Raw genomic sequence first — 18432 nt, 5'->3', positions numbered from 1 at the left:
TGAATCTATTGCTTCCAAGCCACAGGGCTTCGGACTTGCTCAAGTTTAGTTCTAAACCAGAAATTTGTTTGAATTCAGATATTAATTTCAATGCGTTTTTAGCGGACCCAACATCATTTAGAAATAGCGTTGTATCGTCGGCATATTGGCATAATTTGTGTTCATGACGATCAATAGTAATTCCCCGTATGGATGGATCTGCGCGTATTGCGCAGGCTAGTATTTCTACGGCCAGCACGAATAGAGGGCCGGACAGTGGGCATCCTTGTCTTACACCTCTTGTAATTGAAAAGAATCGCGAGGAATATCCGTTGTTTGTAATACAACTGGAAGCATTGGCGTACATAATGTCAAACCACTGAATGAAGTCAGGGCCAAAGTTGAATATTTTCAGGCATTTTTTTATAAATTCCCATTCAATGCAATCGAACGCTTTTTTAAAATCTAAGAAAATTGCCATCCCTTCTTTATTTTGCCTTTTTGTTGAGTACATAAGATCCCAGATGAGTCTTATATTTTCACCGATATATCTTTTTTTAACGTACCCGGTTTGGTTTTTGTTGATAATGGTTGGTAAAGTCATTTCCATTCGTTTTGCAAGTGCTTTTGCGGCTATTTTGTAGCTTACGCTTAGCAAAGAAATAGGTCGCCAGTTTTCCAAACGGTGTCTATCCTTGTCTTTTTTGGGAATTAGAGTTATTATACCCTGCCGTTGGCTAATATTTAACTGACCAGTTTCAAAAGCAAAATTCAAACAGTCTGCAATTTCCTCTCCTAATTCTTCCCAGAATTTCATGTAAAATTCTGCGGAGAGCCCATCGACACCCGGGGTTTTATTCTTCTTTTTTGTAAGTTCTTTGAGTGCGTTTTTGCACTCGTTGATGGTTAGCTTTCCTTCACATGCGATTTTTAGGTCGTTTGGAATTTGGGGTATGTTTTGTACATTGAAAAATTTGTTTGAGATTCTCTCGTTAAAGGTAGTGTTCTGTGAGGTGTACAAATTTTCATAAAACTTTTCCTGTTCTTGTAGAATATCTTTATCGTTAGTTACTGTTAGTGTATCATTAATTTCTAGTTTTGTAATTGTATTTCTGACCCGATTCCGTTTTTCCAAGTTGATAAAGTAATTTGTATTGCGTTCGCCCTTTTCGTACCATCTCACTTTACTGCGCATTATTGCACCTTCAGTTTTAGCTTCTAAGATTAAATCATATTCAGTCTTAAGTTTTTCTAATTCTTTAGCTTTTTCTTTATTAAATTGATTGTCTATCTCGGCTTGTAGCACGTTGATTTTTTTCCAAATGTCTCTTTCATTTTCTCTATGTTGTTTAGATTTTTGCTTTGAAAATTTTATTGAAAACTGCCGTATTTCCATGGTTATCATATCAAATGCTAAACCACGGTCCTCTAAGTAATTGTATCTGTTTTTTGCTTCATTAATTACAATTTTCATTTCGTTAATATATCTTTCGTCTCCTAGTAAAGTATTATTGTGTTTCCAAAACCCTCGCCCTCTAACTGTCACATCTTTTGTCTTTAAAAACAAAGATATTGCATCATGATCAGTGTAAGGTGCGTACAGTATCTCCGCCTTTTCTATAAAACAATTTTCTATAAGTTCGTTAGATGTTATCCAGTAGTCTAGTCTGCAGGAAATTTTTGATTCGGAGTTTTTCCATGTGTATCTTCTTTCTGCACCATGGAACTTTCTCCATGTGTCATTTAAATGATATTTTTTCATAATACTTTGTATTTCATGTATAACTTTATCTTTAATGTGTGTGGACAGTCCACCATGTTTATCTAGCTTGGACAATGTGCAGTTGAAGTCACCCCCTATAATTACATAATCAGATTCATATTTAGCTAGTTCTTTATAGAGAAATCTGTAAAATTCAACTTGTTCATTTATTTGATTTGGGGCATATATATTACACATAAGAAAAGTGCTCGTACCAATTTTAATTTTCACGCCTAGAAGACGACCATCCGGGTCTGTAACTGTGTCTATAATGTCATATTCTATGTTATTTTTAAATAATATCATCACCCCTTTGCTATGCCCAGTACCATGATTATACCAAACCTTTCCACCCCACTGAGCGCGCCATAATTTTTCGACTTTCTGCGAGCTGTAGGTTTCTTGTAGGAGGAAAACATTTTCAGGCCTTTTATGTAGCCACCTAAATACTCCCTTTCTTTTTTTAAAGTTATTTAGCCCCCGGACATTTAAGGATAATATACTAAAATCAAAACTCATAATAGCATTTTAATGTATTGACAGACATAACGTTTTCGTTGATATATATGTATGTACGACAATGAGCCTCACCATTCTTTTCATCGCTTAACAAACAGACATGTATCACGTGCACACTTTTACTTTCGTACACAATCTCAGTCTTACGCAGGGCCATTATCCACTTACTCACCTCATTTAAACACAAACATACACTCACACAATATACTACATATAGGAAAACGCACATGGGAGAGCGTTCAGTTTTGTGCGACAATTGGTTTTATGTGCGAAATTAAAGCAAGAGGAAAATGGAAAAGGGAGAAATAAAGTTCATGCTCAAGCGTTTCTTATCTTTAAATTAATATCATCGTGCAGGTCAAATTTCACCCTTTTTGTGCTGTCTTTCGGCCGACCATAGACTGACCCATTAAAGTACCATGCTTGGTCAATTTCAGGGTGGCTAACGAGGCGCTGGATAAGTTGCGCGTTCTTTTTTGTGACGTCATCTGCCAGTCTCAAGTTTTGCCTCGAGGTTTTCATTGCCCTTCTGCACCTCATAATTTTGGCTTTTGTCTCCGTGTTATTCACTCGTAAAATTATAGGTCTCGGTTGTTGTGTTTTTGCCCCAGGTATACGATGTACTGCTAGAATGTCATCATCCCGGAGTGTTATCTGTGCTACTTCCTTCAATGTGTCGCGTACGACGGACTTAGTGTTCTCCTTTGTCTCTTCCTTTATCCCGTAAATTTTAATATTGTTCTTACGAGAATACTGTTCGTTGTAGTTTGATCGTTTGTCCGCCTCGAGACTCAGTTTTGTGAGATCTTTTATCTCCTCTTTCAATTTAAGTAAATCTTTGTCTTTCCTTGCAATGTTTTCTGTAAGGTTTTTATTTTCAAATTCCAGGAAGTCTAATTTCTCTCGCATGTTGTTGATTTGTGAACCCATTTCTTTTTTCATTTCTTTTAACATTTCTGTAACTAAGGTGGTTACTAGTTCTTTCAGTTCGTCTTTGTTTATCATGTCTTTCATATAAGATTTTATTTCTTCTAGTTCCGCTAAGATAATGCTGTTATTTTCTTCAGCACTTGTATTGGAGACTTCGCTGTGCGTACGTTTGGGTGTAGGCTCACCCTTCTTAGTGTTTTTTGTGTGTTTGGATGACATGCTGAAAGGTTGACAGCACTGCGTGAAATTTAATGTAGTCAGTATGTATCATCCACTATGCGACGTTCGCGCAGACTGTCTATGTGATAAGGTTAAAAAATATCAGTTATTCACCTTATTTGTACTTTCTCCACCCGATCAGCTCGTTCACGGATGTGCACTTGTTCAGTATGTATCACATCAGACGTTGGGTTCACTTGTCTATGTCAAGAAAGACCAATTTATGTCCCGTGTCCAAGAGTTCGTGTCAACCTCTACGCCATCTTGTCCCAAAAACTAGATGTAGATGTGTAAACTAGATGTAGTTGTTTGTGACGGTTCCAGACACACCCTCCAGGTGGAGGACATCACTGTACCTATCTCCCTGTCCGTGCTGTATCACATTCCCATCTATACTGCACTGCTGTGTGTGAGGGCCGTCCTCTATTTCTGCAACCAGTATGTTCTCTATCTGAGTTGTAAAGAGAATCTGGTTGCTCCAAATGTTCAACTTATTGTTTTGGAATACGCTGTGAGTCGTGGCGTGGATGCCACCATGGTTCCCTTCCATGTAATTGTTTGCCAATGTAGCACTGGTGTTAGCGATATTAAGCCGAATAGCTGCTTTGGAATGTTCAGCTCGGTTGGAAGTCGAAAGTCCATTTCTGTGGAATATGTTTTTATTGATGTTTATATCCCAATTACTCTGTTCAAATGTAGTTATGTTCACTCCACCTAGACCATTGTTAAAGAAAGTGTTTTCCTCGATGACAAAGTTGCCGATAGATCCTGAAAGGCAAACCAAATAGTATGGGTTATGAAACATGTAAAATATACACGTGTACTTGTATTTTAACATACTGTAAATAAAAAAAAAATTATCTTTAAGAACGATAAAGTCTTTGTAAGAGTGCCAAGTACCACAATGACATGCTACTAGGATGTATATGTGTTAATGTACATCTTACCTGTGGATGTGTCACTGGAGATCTTGATACCAAAGACCATGCTTTGCAAACCATACGTGTCCCAGCTCCTGACACTGCTATATAACCGGATGGTTACACTGGAACTGTTTATTGGAACATCTGAAGGAAGTGAATCGTTTGTCTGGTCAGCATAAAGAATTCGAAGTCGCCTTGAGAGAAGAGGAGACGATCCTTCGAATATTTCCAGTTGAAAACGTTGCAGATTAAACTGTAAAATTTGGATTGTGATATTCCGTCCAAGTTCAGAACGTATTGCACGCGTGCAATTATAATAACATCCTCCGTGCTGTTTTCCATGAGAATAATAAACCACAGTTCTGTCGTTAACAAGGAGCATTTTGGAAGTTTTTTCGCAAATATCATTGACCCCATAAAGGTCACTTGGCCATCCCGCAGATTCTCGTTTGACCCTGGTATTGAGTGGTACACTTCTTGGGTAAGCCACAATAGCGTTTATCCCAACACCTCTGTTGTTAAGGAACTCGTTTCGTTTAATGATGCTTGATTTCACTACTGGTCCAATTAGTTCAATACCGTTCAACCTGGACTGGATCACTCGTGAGTTCTGTATGATTATACTGGGGCTGAAAGACTGCACAGCTGCGCCGTACGTGTTCCCTTTGTAACCTGCATTAAAAACGTCTACAAAGAGCAATTCCGAAGGGCTAGTACTGACGTCATCTGATGCAAACACCAATCCTTGCCAATAAGAACAATAAGCTGTTTGGTATTGACAGCCAAAGGCAACCCTTTTTCCCTTTTCTCCCCTGGCAACTATCTGTCCCAGAACGAGGATCCCTTTGTCCCTTGCTGGCTTAATCCAAACACCAGGTTCAATGAAAACCTCAACACCAGGTAAAATAGTCCAATCTTCTTTTAGATAGAATGGAGAACCTGCTGCTTCTAATGTGATGGACTTGTTCAGCCACCCGCCAAGGACGTTTCCTTGTGGAAGTCCCTCTGTGACGTCAGGAGTGAACACCATCTCGTTCGATCTTGACACAAATGGAAGTACTTGCACTTCCGGCAGATACATGTCGCTGTGTGCATCATATATACGTTTTCTCACGCAATGGGTATTTTCACATCCCCACGTTGTACCTGGCTTCAATGGTGTCTGTCCATTTTGTAGAGTGAGTCTTGACATACACCTCTGCCTCTAGGCCCGGGTTTTGAAGCGTGTTGTTTTGAACGCAGACATTTCCATAACCATCTAAAACGAGTGCAGCTGACATTGGGGGCTGTGATGGCCGACGTTCGCTGTTGCCGTATGAATAAGTGTTGTTAGCAAGGATATTCCCTACCAGTCCAACGTTTGGGGTTTTGTTTAGATCATAGGTTGATTCCTCCATATTCATGACGATGATTTTTCTGTAATGGTTACCAAATATATCATTGTTCACAAACTGTATTGTCTTTTCATATCCCCGGTATAAGGTCATTGACCCAGAGCTGTATTCATTGTCTGTGATGTTATTCCCCGATACTGTCATATGTAGAGCACCACCACTGATGTCAAGTACACTCCCTCTGTTGTCAGTGATTTCGTTATTCAAAAACTGGATGTCCACATCTTTGGGGTTGTCTTCCCGGACACTGTACTGTAACAATGTTTCCCTGGTATTTCTGATCTTACACCCATCAATGGTTAACTGTTCTCGATTTCCACGGCCATTATCTATATAAATTCCATAGTCATTGGAATCTAAGGTTGTGTTTTTGATTGAGATGGCGAATAATGGTAACAGTTCATTCACCATTGGAACATTCGATACTTTGGATAACCAAGCGTTCATCAATCTTTAGTTTCCTACTATAATTGAGTCTTTTATATCAACGCCCACTTGTCCCACATCAGGGTAGTTTGGATGTTTCCTGTCAGTCCGTATTCCATTAGTGTAGCCTCGATATCGGCCATATACACACACTGGACAAAAGAAGTGTCACCCCCTAACTCAGAGTAATAAAAGTAGGCAGATCTTGGGTATTTATAATACCTGGTCTACTTATACTGTGACTAATGAGTATAAAACCGCCATACCATTGAATTGTATTGTTGGTCTTGTACATGTACAGCAAATGTTATTCCCGTCTTCCTCCAATATGGCAAGATACAGGCAATTATCTAACGGTTATATGTGGAAGTTATTAACCTGAAGAGGCGGAATATAAGCAATGTCAGAATATCGATACAATTGAATTGTTCAGTTAGAACCGTGCAGAGGGTCTGGTCTCGGTATAGAAACACTGGATCAAGAGACAAAATGCCTCTGATGGGTCGTCCAAGAAAAAATACTGGCCGTGAAGACCGACGACTGATTTTGATGTCCAGGTTGTCAAAGTTCGACACTGCTTGTCAGTTGACAACACAGTGGAACAATTTCACACATAAGAATGTGTCTGTGAAAATTGCTAGGCGTCGGTTACATGCTCAGAGAGTGTACAGCAGGGTAGCAAGACTGAAACCTCTTATATCGTTACAAAACAGGCAACGTAGAGTAAACTAGGGTCAACAGGATCTGGAACTGGACAGTTCATGACAATTGGTCCTATATATTTTTCTGATGAGTGTCGCTTTGGTCTGACCTCTGATGACAGACGGGTACTATGCTGGCAAACTGCTGGTAAAGCATTTGAACCACATGCACTGAATTTTCGAACCCGGAGCAGCATATTCATCATGGTGTGGGGCTGCATCAGCATCCATGGCTTGGGCGAATTGATAGTGGTTAATGGAAACAGGAATCACTAGAAATATATCGATGTTTTAGAGTCAGGCTTGCTACCATCTATTACTAACATGTTTGGTGACAGGAATTATCCATTTGTTCACCAGGATGACAATGCTCCTTGTCACGGGCCCAGAGCAGTTGATGATTGGTTTGACCAACAGGACATTCGCAGGGTGATGTGGCCTGCCCAGAGTCCGGATGCAAACATAATAGAAAATGTGTGGAATGATATGTCAAAACTTTTGACAAATGCCCGTCTAACCAGCAGAGAAACTCTGTTATATTCAGTGTTTCATGCTTGGGCCATCATAAGCCCTGAACGCATCAGACAATTATATGAAACCTTGCTTCGTAGACTGGCACCTATTAAAAGGTCACGTGGCTATGCCACTAAGTACTAATTTTGGACTTGAAACTGCATATTTTGGTAGAATGTATATTTTGTTCTCATTTTGTGATTTTTTGTGAAATTTGATGTTAATAAAATGATACCAGGAGCATATCATTCCACAGTCATTTATCTCCCCCATAGTATTGGCTCAGTAGGGGTGACACTTCTTTTGTCCAGTGTGTGTACTGCTGTGGAGGAGCCACTGATTATTACCTTGTCCAATGTTAAACTTGGTTAGTATGGTGGAAGGTCGTCTGAAAATTACAAATATCCTTAGATGATCACACCATAGATTTTATCCCCTAAATATGTCATTATTTCGCCTCATTTGCGTTCCTTAATCATTATTTCATCTTCTTAGTGTGTATCAGTCTATATGGATTTTTGTGTTCCTAGCCAAGGTAATTAATATTGAACATAACGAACCCACGAACAGCACTTTAACGCCAAAACCGGTGCTTTTACGTCATCCTCAAAATGACCACACCTTACATGTATGTAGACAAATAATGTCCATGAATATGATTACATAATATCATTACAGCCGATATATTAAGTTGCTTTAGCTCAATTGTTGACTAACATGCTATATAATTTAAATATTTATGATATTCCATTTAATGGTTCTGTATGGTTATCTCTCCGTCTATCTAAATGTCTATCTAATGTAGTTCCACATTCCCAAGCGTTTTTGGCCAAGCAAATATTTCTCATTGTATTTTCCCATCTCGAAACAATAGCGCTGTTTTATAATATACCAAGTTGCAATTAGCGCTAGTGGGGTATATCTATACATTTCAAAAATCATTTTAATACCGGAAAACTTAGAAAGTTTCTTTTTTTCTCTCTATCAAATATGTTATCTGCAGCAAGAAACGCGATGCTTTTTATCGCAGTGCAGTTTCTGGACTTGGTAAACTGCATATCAATATATGACAGAAAAAAATTACGACACAATTACTGAGTTAGACGATGCGTTTGAGCCAACTATCATATCTAATTACAAGTTTACGCGTATTAGTTTCTCGTGCTTACCTTTCACCGCCATGACTATTGCGTTAACATCTACATAGCACCAAGTACAGCTGTTTCTCCAACCCTTCAGGAACTGTAGCGTGTTAGTAGAGGTGGTGATAACGGAATCCAACGAGTTCAGACCTACTGTCCAGTTTTTCACTGTATCTGTCAAAAGGAGCTTGAAGTCATGATAACCAGGGTAGATGATAAAAACCCGTAGTCTGAGGTCTGACCTGGTTGTAAAGGTACCGCATTGTGTACGCGTATTTATATATTGATGGAATGGGACCATATCGCCTTCACTGGCCAGATATGTTACACCGCAGTCTTCTTTATAGGGAGTAAAGTACGCTGTCATTGTCCTACTGGGTTGTCCTGATTGAAATAATACAGCATATGAGTTTATGTCTTCTCTTCGTGAATCCCTCAGAGTTGCACTCAGTGTGTATGTTTCAAAGGCGTTGTTATCTATGTCTGCTATCACCATGTTAGTCATACTTTGTTCTACATAGAGTTGTCGAATGCCTCCCCCAGAGGTAAGGATGACCACGTTGTCTACAATATGTCGGTTGAAATCCACCTGTAAAGAAGGACCTTTTCTACGTGACCCGGAGTCAAAGTATCCAGCAAACTGCATCACCGCATGTTGTATAGAGCTGGGACGAGCCGTCAGACCTAATCGTATACCTGCCCACGTGGTCTCTCGCGAATGCTTGGTGCACACAACTCTGAAGAACGAAGTGCACCTGTATCTTTGCATACCTGTAAAGCAATTATTTTCAAAGTCTGTTTCCGTCCCAGCACAATTTAGTTTTAACCCCAGTTTAGCCGTATCAGAAATCGAGCTCATGTGCCTAAGAGAAGTATACCCAAGTCGCCTGCATTCTCCGTCCAACCATGTTGTCAACATCGGCCCTCTCAATGAAGAATCATAACAAACTGGCAATTTATCTCCGTTTTCTTCTCCGTAAAGTAGTCCATAAAACGATGCCGCGTCATATGATTGCGAGGGTCCTCGAAGCAACGAAAATTTACCAAAATCTGATTTATATATGACATTCGTTGTAGCCAACTTTCCCCTGGCCGTGAAGATGCACTTCTTACCCTCTGTTCCACTGACATTAAGTCTTCCTTCAATGTACATCCCCACAGAATCTTCAAATTCTAAAACCACTCCTGGTTCAATGGTAAGTGTGGCGTTGGCTGTCACGTTCAGGTCATGTGTCACTGTGTACGGTCTACCTGTGTCCTTTAGAGTAAGGTCGGTGTATATGCGGCCACCGAGTGTGTGGGGAGTTGGGGCTGGGTCCACTTCTATAGTTGCTGGGGACAAACTGGAGAGATCAGACGTGATATAGAACAGAAACTGGGTTCTCAGAGTACACTGGGTGTACAGAAACTGGGTTCTCAGAGTGTAGCGTTTTGTATTATCAATAATCCCCAAGTAAACATCTTGCGGGTTTGGTGTTCCCCAGTAATTTCGTGACACATCTAGTGTTCTAAGGACGGAATTCTCGTACCAAATGGTCAGTAGATATTCGCCCAACAGGTTTTCGAAAACATTGTCTGTGAATGTGAAACTACTCGGAAATTTTATCAAGACCATGATAGCACCAACCTTATGTCTTTTGTTTTCCGTTCTTACATTGTTGTTTCTAAATTTATTTCCAGTCACAAATACACTGGAGGCAGAAATACAAAGAACACATTGGGACACGTCATTATCGGATGTGTTGTTGAGTATTTGGGTGTCAGTTTCTATTAATAAAACCGCAGTTCCTTTTGTTTTAGAAATATAATTCTTATTCACTTGGATGGTTCTTAGTCTGTTTGTTCCACATACAGAACCAGACCCCAACTTGAGGGCGGTTTCGCTTTGATTGTGAAAGACACTGTCGGACACATTGTCTGTTAGGGCACACTGTCTGGCTCGCAGCACTGATATACCAAATGTATTATCCATCAGGGTGTTGTTTTGAATAATGAAGCTGACTTTATCTGATAATGTCCACACTGGGGTGGTGCCAACAGACAAAGCATAGTTAGAGGAGATAATGAGTTCACTGTTCTTCACGGTAACATTCCTCTGGATGTGTTCAAAGTACACATGGTTCATGTTATTCACAAAGGCGCTGTCCTGAAGCACAAAAGTACCGGATCCTTTACCAACGTACAGACCTGTCTCTGAAGAATGTGCCACACGAGTCCCTGATATGCCAATTGGTTGCAGTTGATTCTCGATAAAAGTGCCATATCCAGACTTTGTAACTTTGACGCTATTCATTGATAACCCAGTAGGGTGACCTGAATAAGCTGTAAAAAGGCATACACGGTTTATATAGATAACTTTTATGTTACGATAGCAAATTCATATCGAAAATTTTCATGAGAAATTTAGCTGCATATGCTGCCATTATGACAAGCATGACCTACTGAAATTGAATCATTAGTCATTTGCACTGATATATATATATATATATATATATATATATATATATATATATATATATATATATATTAGTGACATAACAAGAGACATGTATCAACCCCGACTCCGAGTTTCACGGGCATACCCAGAAGGTATCCCCGATCGGCAGGAGGTGTTTATTTGAGGTTTTCAAATAAACACCTCCTGACAGTTGAGCACTCTGTACCACACCCACGCTTGCCATATATATATATATATATATATATATATATATATATATATATATATATATATATATATATATATATATATATATATAGTTAATTCAAGGGAGATTTTCATAGGGTATAAACTCTATTGGTCAATTCACGATTCTTGAGAAATGTTTGGATCTGTTAGTAATGAAAAAATTCAAGCATACATTTGTATGTGTTGAAAAGAGACAAGAGAAAGTTTTCTTTCTCAAATTTAATGTTAACTCACCGGCAACGGACTGTACTGTAAACATTCCTTGATACCGTTCGCTAGAGCCAATATCTAGTCGTGAAAATGACAGCAAGACTGAGCCGCCGGTAGTGTAGAGAGGAGACGGCATGTTTACCTCGGCACCGTACGTATACACTCTCTCCAGCCGCCGGGAGGACGAACTGTTTCCATCAAATATATCCAGTACGTTACGGCGAGTATACCAACGTGCCCTTATATATAGTACGCGCACCGCCAAAATATACCCTGGTTTTTGACTTCGAAACACCTATATGATGGAACACAGCTAATTAAAACACGTGTTTTATGAAACAACGTCTCTTGCGTAACTACTATAATCTACCCATGTACTTAAATAATTCAACGCTTGAGCTGAATGATTATTTACTCAAAATGTAAAGATGTATGGCCAGAAACTTTTGTGGAACGTTCTTTTTACAATATAGGCTCCGCGTTGAACAAGCTAATTCTTAAATATAACAAATCAGTGAGCTGTAAAGGTCTAATAAGTATCGAGTGGCCTACCTGAGAACAGGAAGACTTTGACCCCAGATGAAGGTCAGTACTGTCAAAGCTGACTATGAGCGGTTCTCCATCAGGAACCGTTGTTTCCGGCAGTTGACACATCTTATAGGAGGGCAGCGGAAATGTCCTGTTGTAATATAAACCTGCTTTATGGGCATTAGAAATCTGGACATTGTCCAGTGCCAGGTTACCACCATAGCTTCTGAAGGAAACCCCGTTTCCCATGCTGTTCTCAATGCTACTATTGTTGATCGCCGCATGTCCAGTTATATCTCTGAGTAGAACACCATTTCCGATGACATTTGTGATATTCAGGTTATCAAGCACAGGTGGGATTCCACTAATCGATATGGCTGCTGTATCATTTGAGTGCGTCCCGATGTTAGGAAGACCAGCGAATTCGATGTCGACATATTGGAGATCACTTATTCCTTTCACAGAAGAGTTTGTCACCAGCTCTATACCAGACCAGTACTTGGCAGTTTCGTTGGCAATCCCACGATAACCAGAGTAACCTGAACACTGCAGCCACACGTCTTGACTGTGAACTGAAAAATTAAACAACATTACGACATGCTATTATGAACTCGGGGAATTGGTATACTCCACGTTATTGTTCACAGGTTATTTTGTATACATTTTACACATACGCTCTTGCTCAAAATGGTTGGTACACGGAAATTTCGATATACGTTTCGCCCTGTTTCTTTCATAATTATTATTATTACCAAAATTGTACCGCTTATATTGCTAAATATGTGACGCTGGAGGATTAGGAAAGTGAAAGAGAAACAAACAATGCAAATGTAAGAAAAGCGTTTATTTATTTAGGTTTTATCCCTCCAAAATGAGTATGTTTTTACTCAACAGTAACAAAACAAAAGTTAAACATAAATTTGTATTGTGATCGACAATCAAGATGAAATTTGGGAAGATTGTCATAAAAACCCTTCAGACAAAGTTATTAATCGCAGTAGGGGGAATGCTCCACCGCAAGCTTGGATAATGGTCGCGGAATACTGCATGTGACGGCGTGGAATACTGCATGTGAACTAGAGCCACAGCTCTTTGGAGAGGAATTGTGGTACTTTCAATTTGAAGGACATTTCGAAGTTGATCTAAATTTGCATCGGGATGGTTTCTCCTTTGAATAGCACTACCAAGTTTGTCCCAATTGGGTATACATCTGGGCTGCTTGCTGGCTGTGGCATGAGCTGAATCTTGTTTTGGCAGATATAGTCGTTAATTTAGCGGGCTGTATGGGGAGTTGCGTTGTCATGTTGCAATCCAAAATTTGTGTCTGTATATCCCTCTTGCAAACGGCTCCAGGTTCTGTTGGAGAATGTCCCGGTATCTGGCAGCGTTAAGGTTTTCATCCAGAGGAAGTAATGGGCAAATACCGTTGCTGCAATTGGCACCCCCCCAGCTATTGTTTTTTGGATATTTTCAGTCAACAGCCATTCTCCAACGAGACTACGCACTCTCATTCTTCCATCTGTTGGATACAGTGGAAAACGGGACTCACCAGCAAACACCCCGAGATTCCAATGTTGGACCGTGAGGTTACGGTTATGGCGCGCCCACTGCAGCCTATTTGCTTGATGGGCAGGTGTCAGGCGTGGTTTCTCCACCATTATTCTTGAAGCGTAGCCATGGCGAGACAATCAAGCCAAACGTCGGGCCTGTAGCTCCAAGGCACTGGCTTTGGTAGGTTTTGTCCACTTTCTTCTTGCCAGGTTAATGATGACACGATCACTTCTGGTGTTTCCACTTCGCGGTCTACCCGTAGATTTAACAGGTGTCACATTTCCTGTCACAGCCCTTCTCCTCAAGATTCTATTCACTGTTTTCCTGGCACTGACCTTCGACTGCAAGATATGCTTAATTCAAACTTCTAACTCCGCGTCATGATCAGCCACTTTGCTTCTTGTCTCGTCAGCACAAGATAACATCAGCGCAAGGTGGGAAAGGCAGCTCCAGGCGGCCAAACCTGTGACGTACGAGACTTATGGCTTCCAAGCGCCCCAGGCAAAATTTTGAAGAAGAACGCCCACAGCTTGACGGTGTTCGCTAGAGCCTGGTATTGCTGATATGGGTTATACATGTATATGAAATCAAGATCGAGCTGACAATACCGGAATCTAAAACCTAGGGTAGCAGTGAAGGGCAGGAAGCAGGTTGCAGTCCTGAATTTCATTAACACAATTACCCTTTAATAGATTGTGCATCATACAGTTGATCTAACGTTGCTCTATGTTCGACTTATGTATAAATAATGATAGTTGTGTTGGTCTGAGCCGGTGGGGCAGGAATGGTGGTTCTATAGGAATGGATGTCAGGGGCCCCATATGATTAGTACAGGCTAGGGTTAGTTGCACAGACTTGACATTTTGATATGGAACATTTCATTTTCAAAGGCATGCCTAGGTAAAAATACGTTCTTTTTCAAAAAGTAGAAGAATCTTATATAAGATATGTGAATGAAGAAGTGTGTAGTCAGGTGTGTCGCTACTAATTAACTGACCACCATCTTTGTTGCAATGCTGCATTGTGTAATATGCAGTGATTCAATTGGGTAGTGCTCCTTTGGGCTGGTCAAAGATTGGTTTAGGCGAAGCATGGTTCTGTCAAAAAAGTATCCATATGACGGCAACTACTGCATAGAAGAATTTGACATCATGCATGCAAGCGGTCGGTTTTGCAGTGCGTAAAATGAGTTGAGCAGTGTTAAACATTTTTTTTAAATCTGTGCCTCTCATTTGACTATCATTTGATAGGGGGCCTTAGGAACAATTTTAGGGTGCACAATGAAATTACCGGTTCACAAAGAGCACTTTTAATAGCAGATAACTTACAGAACCAAGAAAATGAGCAGCTACCTTGCTCATTAGAATCGCCATATTTGAACCAAACAGACAATAAGTGGGTAGGTCATTACTCGCCGAATCAACGGCCTATATGTCCTACAACAAAACTGAACCAAACTGGACAAGTTTTGACAGATGCCGATGCCTGGAATGTTATTCTTGGTGAAACTCTAAAAACTTATCCCAAGGAATGCCTTAATTGGCGCTTCAAAGCCTTGGTACGAGCCAGATGAGGTCACTGTGTAATAGCAACCATTGCTGTGACTAGACACTGTCATGAGGGTCCTTTGTGGTGCGTGTTACTCTTTAACAGACGATAATTTGGAAAATAGGGAGATCTAAATTCTCGTTTTTAATGTTTGTCGTGTGACTTAGAATAGGGAATGCATTTTTAATTGCTTCACTGGCAAATTCAATTAATGAACTGATGTCACAATGACATCAAAGATATTATAAGTTATAAAAACAGATTTTAATCCTTGTTTTCATGCATCAGTCAGCAAAATAGGAAAAAAACTGTGTGGCAGGAATGGTGGGCCTTTAGGAATGGAAGTCCATATTATTAGTACAGGTTATGGTTAGTCGTCGTATAAGGGTAAGAATATGGGACGTGTACAAAATAACGGGGAGAGGACTACGGTTCCTAACGGACTTCCATTCCTGTCACGCTTGTCACGATGTCAAACTGACCTTATTCACAGCAAGCAAACAGAGTTACTCATTCATTTTGGGCAGGTGGGACGAATGTCATCTGTACAAAATAACGGGGAGAGGACTACGCTTCCTAACGGACTGCCATTCCTGTCAGGCCGGTCCAAACTGACATTCAGCTCCTCTATATTGTTCTAACTGTAAACTGATATCACCATATCTCCATCTTAGCTATAGATTACTAACCACAGAAAGACAGACAATAACTGTATGATACTTTATCATTTTGGTTCCCATGCAAAGACATACCCAAGGACAGGGTAACCTGAAGCTCAGGTGAACAGGGCAGGCCTTTCTTAAAACAAGCATGTTCCATACCTGTACGGTATATATGACAGTTATGTTACCTTAGCCTAACATTGAATATTGCCACGAGAAACCAGGCAGAATTTATTGATACTTATGTTGACGCCCCTCTCTTGTTAGCAACCTCCTGGATCTGCCACAATACATATTATAACAGAGCGGTATAGAAATCATGATAACCCTTTACAAACTACCTGATAAAAATCAAATGGTCAACCTCCTACATTTGACATCGGTATATAGCACCCATGCCCACATTGTACGTAATGTTTAAGAACGTACCAACAACAGCTATTTGAAACCGACCAGAATGAGCGCATGTCGTACGTGGAGTAAATGGTCCAAATTCCATCATCGGTACTGGTAAAATAGAAAATGATTTGTGTTGTTTTCCATTCTAGCAGACTTGTGACCACAGTTCACTTTTTGTCTTTTTTGGTAAAATGGTCTGTCTGACTGTCTAACTAATTAAGTTTGTCTAACTTCCTCCGGTTGTCAGGAATGTATCAAACACTGCACAAAGAGAACTTTTGCAATCACTTAAAGACAAAATACTAGTGATATTAATACCTGAACTTACATTATATTCCATTTAATACATGTGCAAACTTTCATGTTCGAAATAAAATGGACAAATAAACAAACAAAAAATTAGGTTAATATAAATGATGTAGACACAGTCGTCTGTAAAAGTGTCGAGTTTATCTTTTCTGTGGTTAGCAGTGAAAAAAGGGCCTGATTATTAAGTTTAATTTTTTCGTGATAGATCACTCTGACAATCACCAAACAAAGAAACATCCCTGACGTTGGCCTTAGGCTATTATAAAAGATTACACAATTGCAATATCATAGTTCTCAAAAGTAGTAAATACATGAATAAAGATAACAGGTCAGTAAGATACTCACAACAGTTGTGCACACGGACCCCATCGTGAGGACAGTCCCAGAGGGAGCTCTCATGTCCATCGCATCTCACGTTGTTCAGAAGAATACTTCCAGTGCCACTGCCTCTGTTATATACTTTGGTACATGTTTTATATCCCAACATCCTAGCAACAACTCTGTTGTTGTTGTTGATGTTGTAGTAGTAGGAGCTATCCCAGCCATTCCGACAAACGGTGCCAAAACTACCTGAAAGGGGAAAATTATACGTACTCTTTAACAAACATTTGTGGAAATGAATATTCAGGTTAGTAGAAAGTCAGATGGGGGCTAATAATTCAAAACGAATAAAGAATAACGCCTGTCTGTGGTCGTGGGGGGGGGGGGGGAGGGGTGAGACTCTTGCATTTATAACTGATGTATTTAAATATGTGAGAAGGGATAGTAATTTCGCTTTGGCCCCTATCCACTAGGCTCCTATGATAATAAGCCAAATAATGATTACATGTACTCTTTATGTGGTTTACCAATATTTATGTTCGAAGGGAATAATTTTTTCTCCCCCTGACGAAACATTTCTCGACTGCACTTGGATCCGACGTAGAACATAAATTTAATTTTTAATTTTTTGACATAGTTCTAAATAACTGGGCAGCACCAATTATTGTTGTAACAGTTTGTAAGGTCTGAATTGGGAAATATTAATTGCTTTGCAGGAAATGTAGACGGATTTCATTCCCCCAACTTCGAGGTGAGAGTTTTGTTCCGTCATTTTCTAATAATGAAAACTAGGGTTGTAACACATAATTAACATTTTGTAACTTACAAAAAAAGAAATATAAATAAATAAAATATAAAAAAGAAAGTTAAAACGCTCCAAAAACACAAAGAAAGTAATTTCTACTCTGCAGATACCTTGGTATAAAAGTTCCAGGCGTCCATGATGACTTTCCGTGAAGTCCCCGGCCAATCGTGCACCATCAAACCAAATAGGTGGCTGCTTATCATCCCTTTCAACATTAGGTTCGTCTGCAGCCGTGAAAAGTATACGTTTGTCCGGTTGTCCCACTGCCAAAAGCCGTCCCTCAACGCGCACACCGACAGCCGGGCCGAATTTAACGGTAACGCCAGGTTCTACATTCAGCGTTACCCCTGGCGGCACAGGGATGGAATTGTTGACGTGGAACGGTTGATCTGATAAACGTAACGTCAAATCCGTGGTAGGCGAGGTATATATGACAGTATAAGCATTTGAAATCGCCGAAAGAGTCCCGAAAATTATGAAAAAGACGGAGAGGAATTTCCCTCCAACTCCGGTCGATTCCATGTCTCTCCTTCGAGTGAGGTTATTTAATCATCTAGTTTATCGTTATACTTCCAATGAAAAGTATATCTTATCAAGAAGGAGAGTTAGAAGATCAACATTTCTATCTTGGCTGACTTAGGGATCGACGCTCTGAAAACGTTTATTCAAATTTGAAACGAGACACCACAGGACAATAGTTTAAAATATAACATTACAAGCATTGTTTTTTCTAATTCAGAAAAAAAAGAAAAAGAAAAACGGTTTTCTTTTAATCAATTAAGTTATTTTTCTTCCACCCAAATGTTTATACTTTGCCATAGCGATCTTTATGTGTATTTAAAAAATATGCACCAGATACCAACATCCTACTCGTTATGCTTTATGTATGAATTATTTTATCCACC

General features: G+C 39.8%; 2 protein-coding genes across 2 annotated transcripts; both read right to left on the bottom strand.

Moving 5' to 3' along the window:
• Positions 1-3704: 3704 nt before the first annotated feature.
• LOC106182059 (uncharacterized) lies at positions 3705-5524 on the bottom strand. The gene is made up of 2 exons (XM_087008731.1): positions 4357-5524; positions 3705-4177 (listed from the first exon to the last, which is right to left on the bottom strand). Exons 1-2 carry the CDS (start codon positions 5522-5524, stop codon positions 3705-3707), a joined length of 1641 nt encoding a protein of 546 aa, XP_086864857.1.
• Positions 5525-7615: 2091 nt separating this feature from the next.
• Positions 7616-18062, bottom strand: LOC106182039 (protein bark beetle). Its single transcript, XM_013566665.3, has 6 exons — positions 17638-18062; positions 16747-16971; positions 11957-12504; positions 11429-11699; positions 8536-10830; positions 7616-7754 (listed from the first exon to the last, which is right to left on the bottom strand). The coding sequence occupies exons 1-6, from the start codon at positions 18047-18049 to the stop codon at positions 7735-7737; spliced, it is 3771 nt and encodes a 1256-aa protein (XP_013422119.1). The 5' UTR covers positions 18050-18062; the 3' UTR covers positions 7616-7734.
• Positions 18063-18432: the final 370 nt, after the last annotated feature.

This window comes from Lingula anatina, chromosome 3 (genome assembly GCF_051362555.1).
Source record: "Lingula anatina isolate TDL-2025a chromosome 3, LinAna3.0, whole genome shotgun sequence".
NCBI classification, from domain to species: domain Eukaryota; kingdom Metazoa; phylum Brachiopoda; class Lingulata; order Lingulida; family Lingulidae; genus Lingula; species Lingula anatina.
Note: the sequence above shows the minus strand (reverse complement) of the source record. Positions and strands in the feature narration are given on the sequence as shown.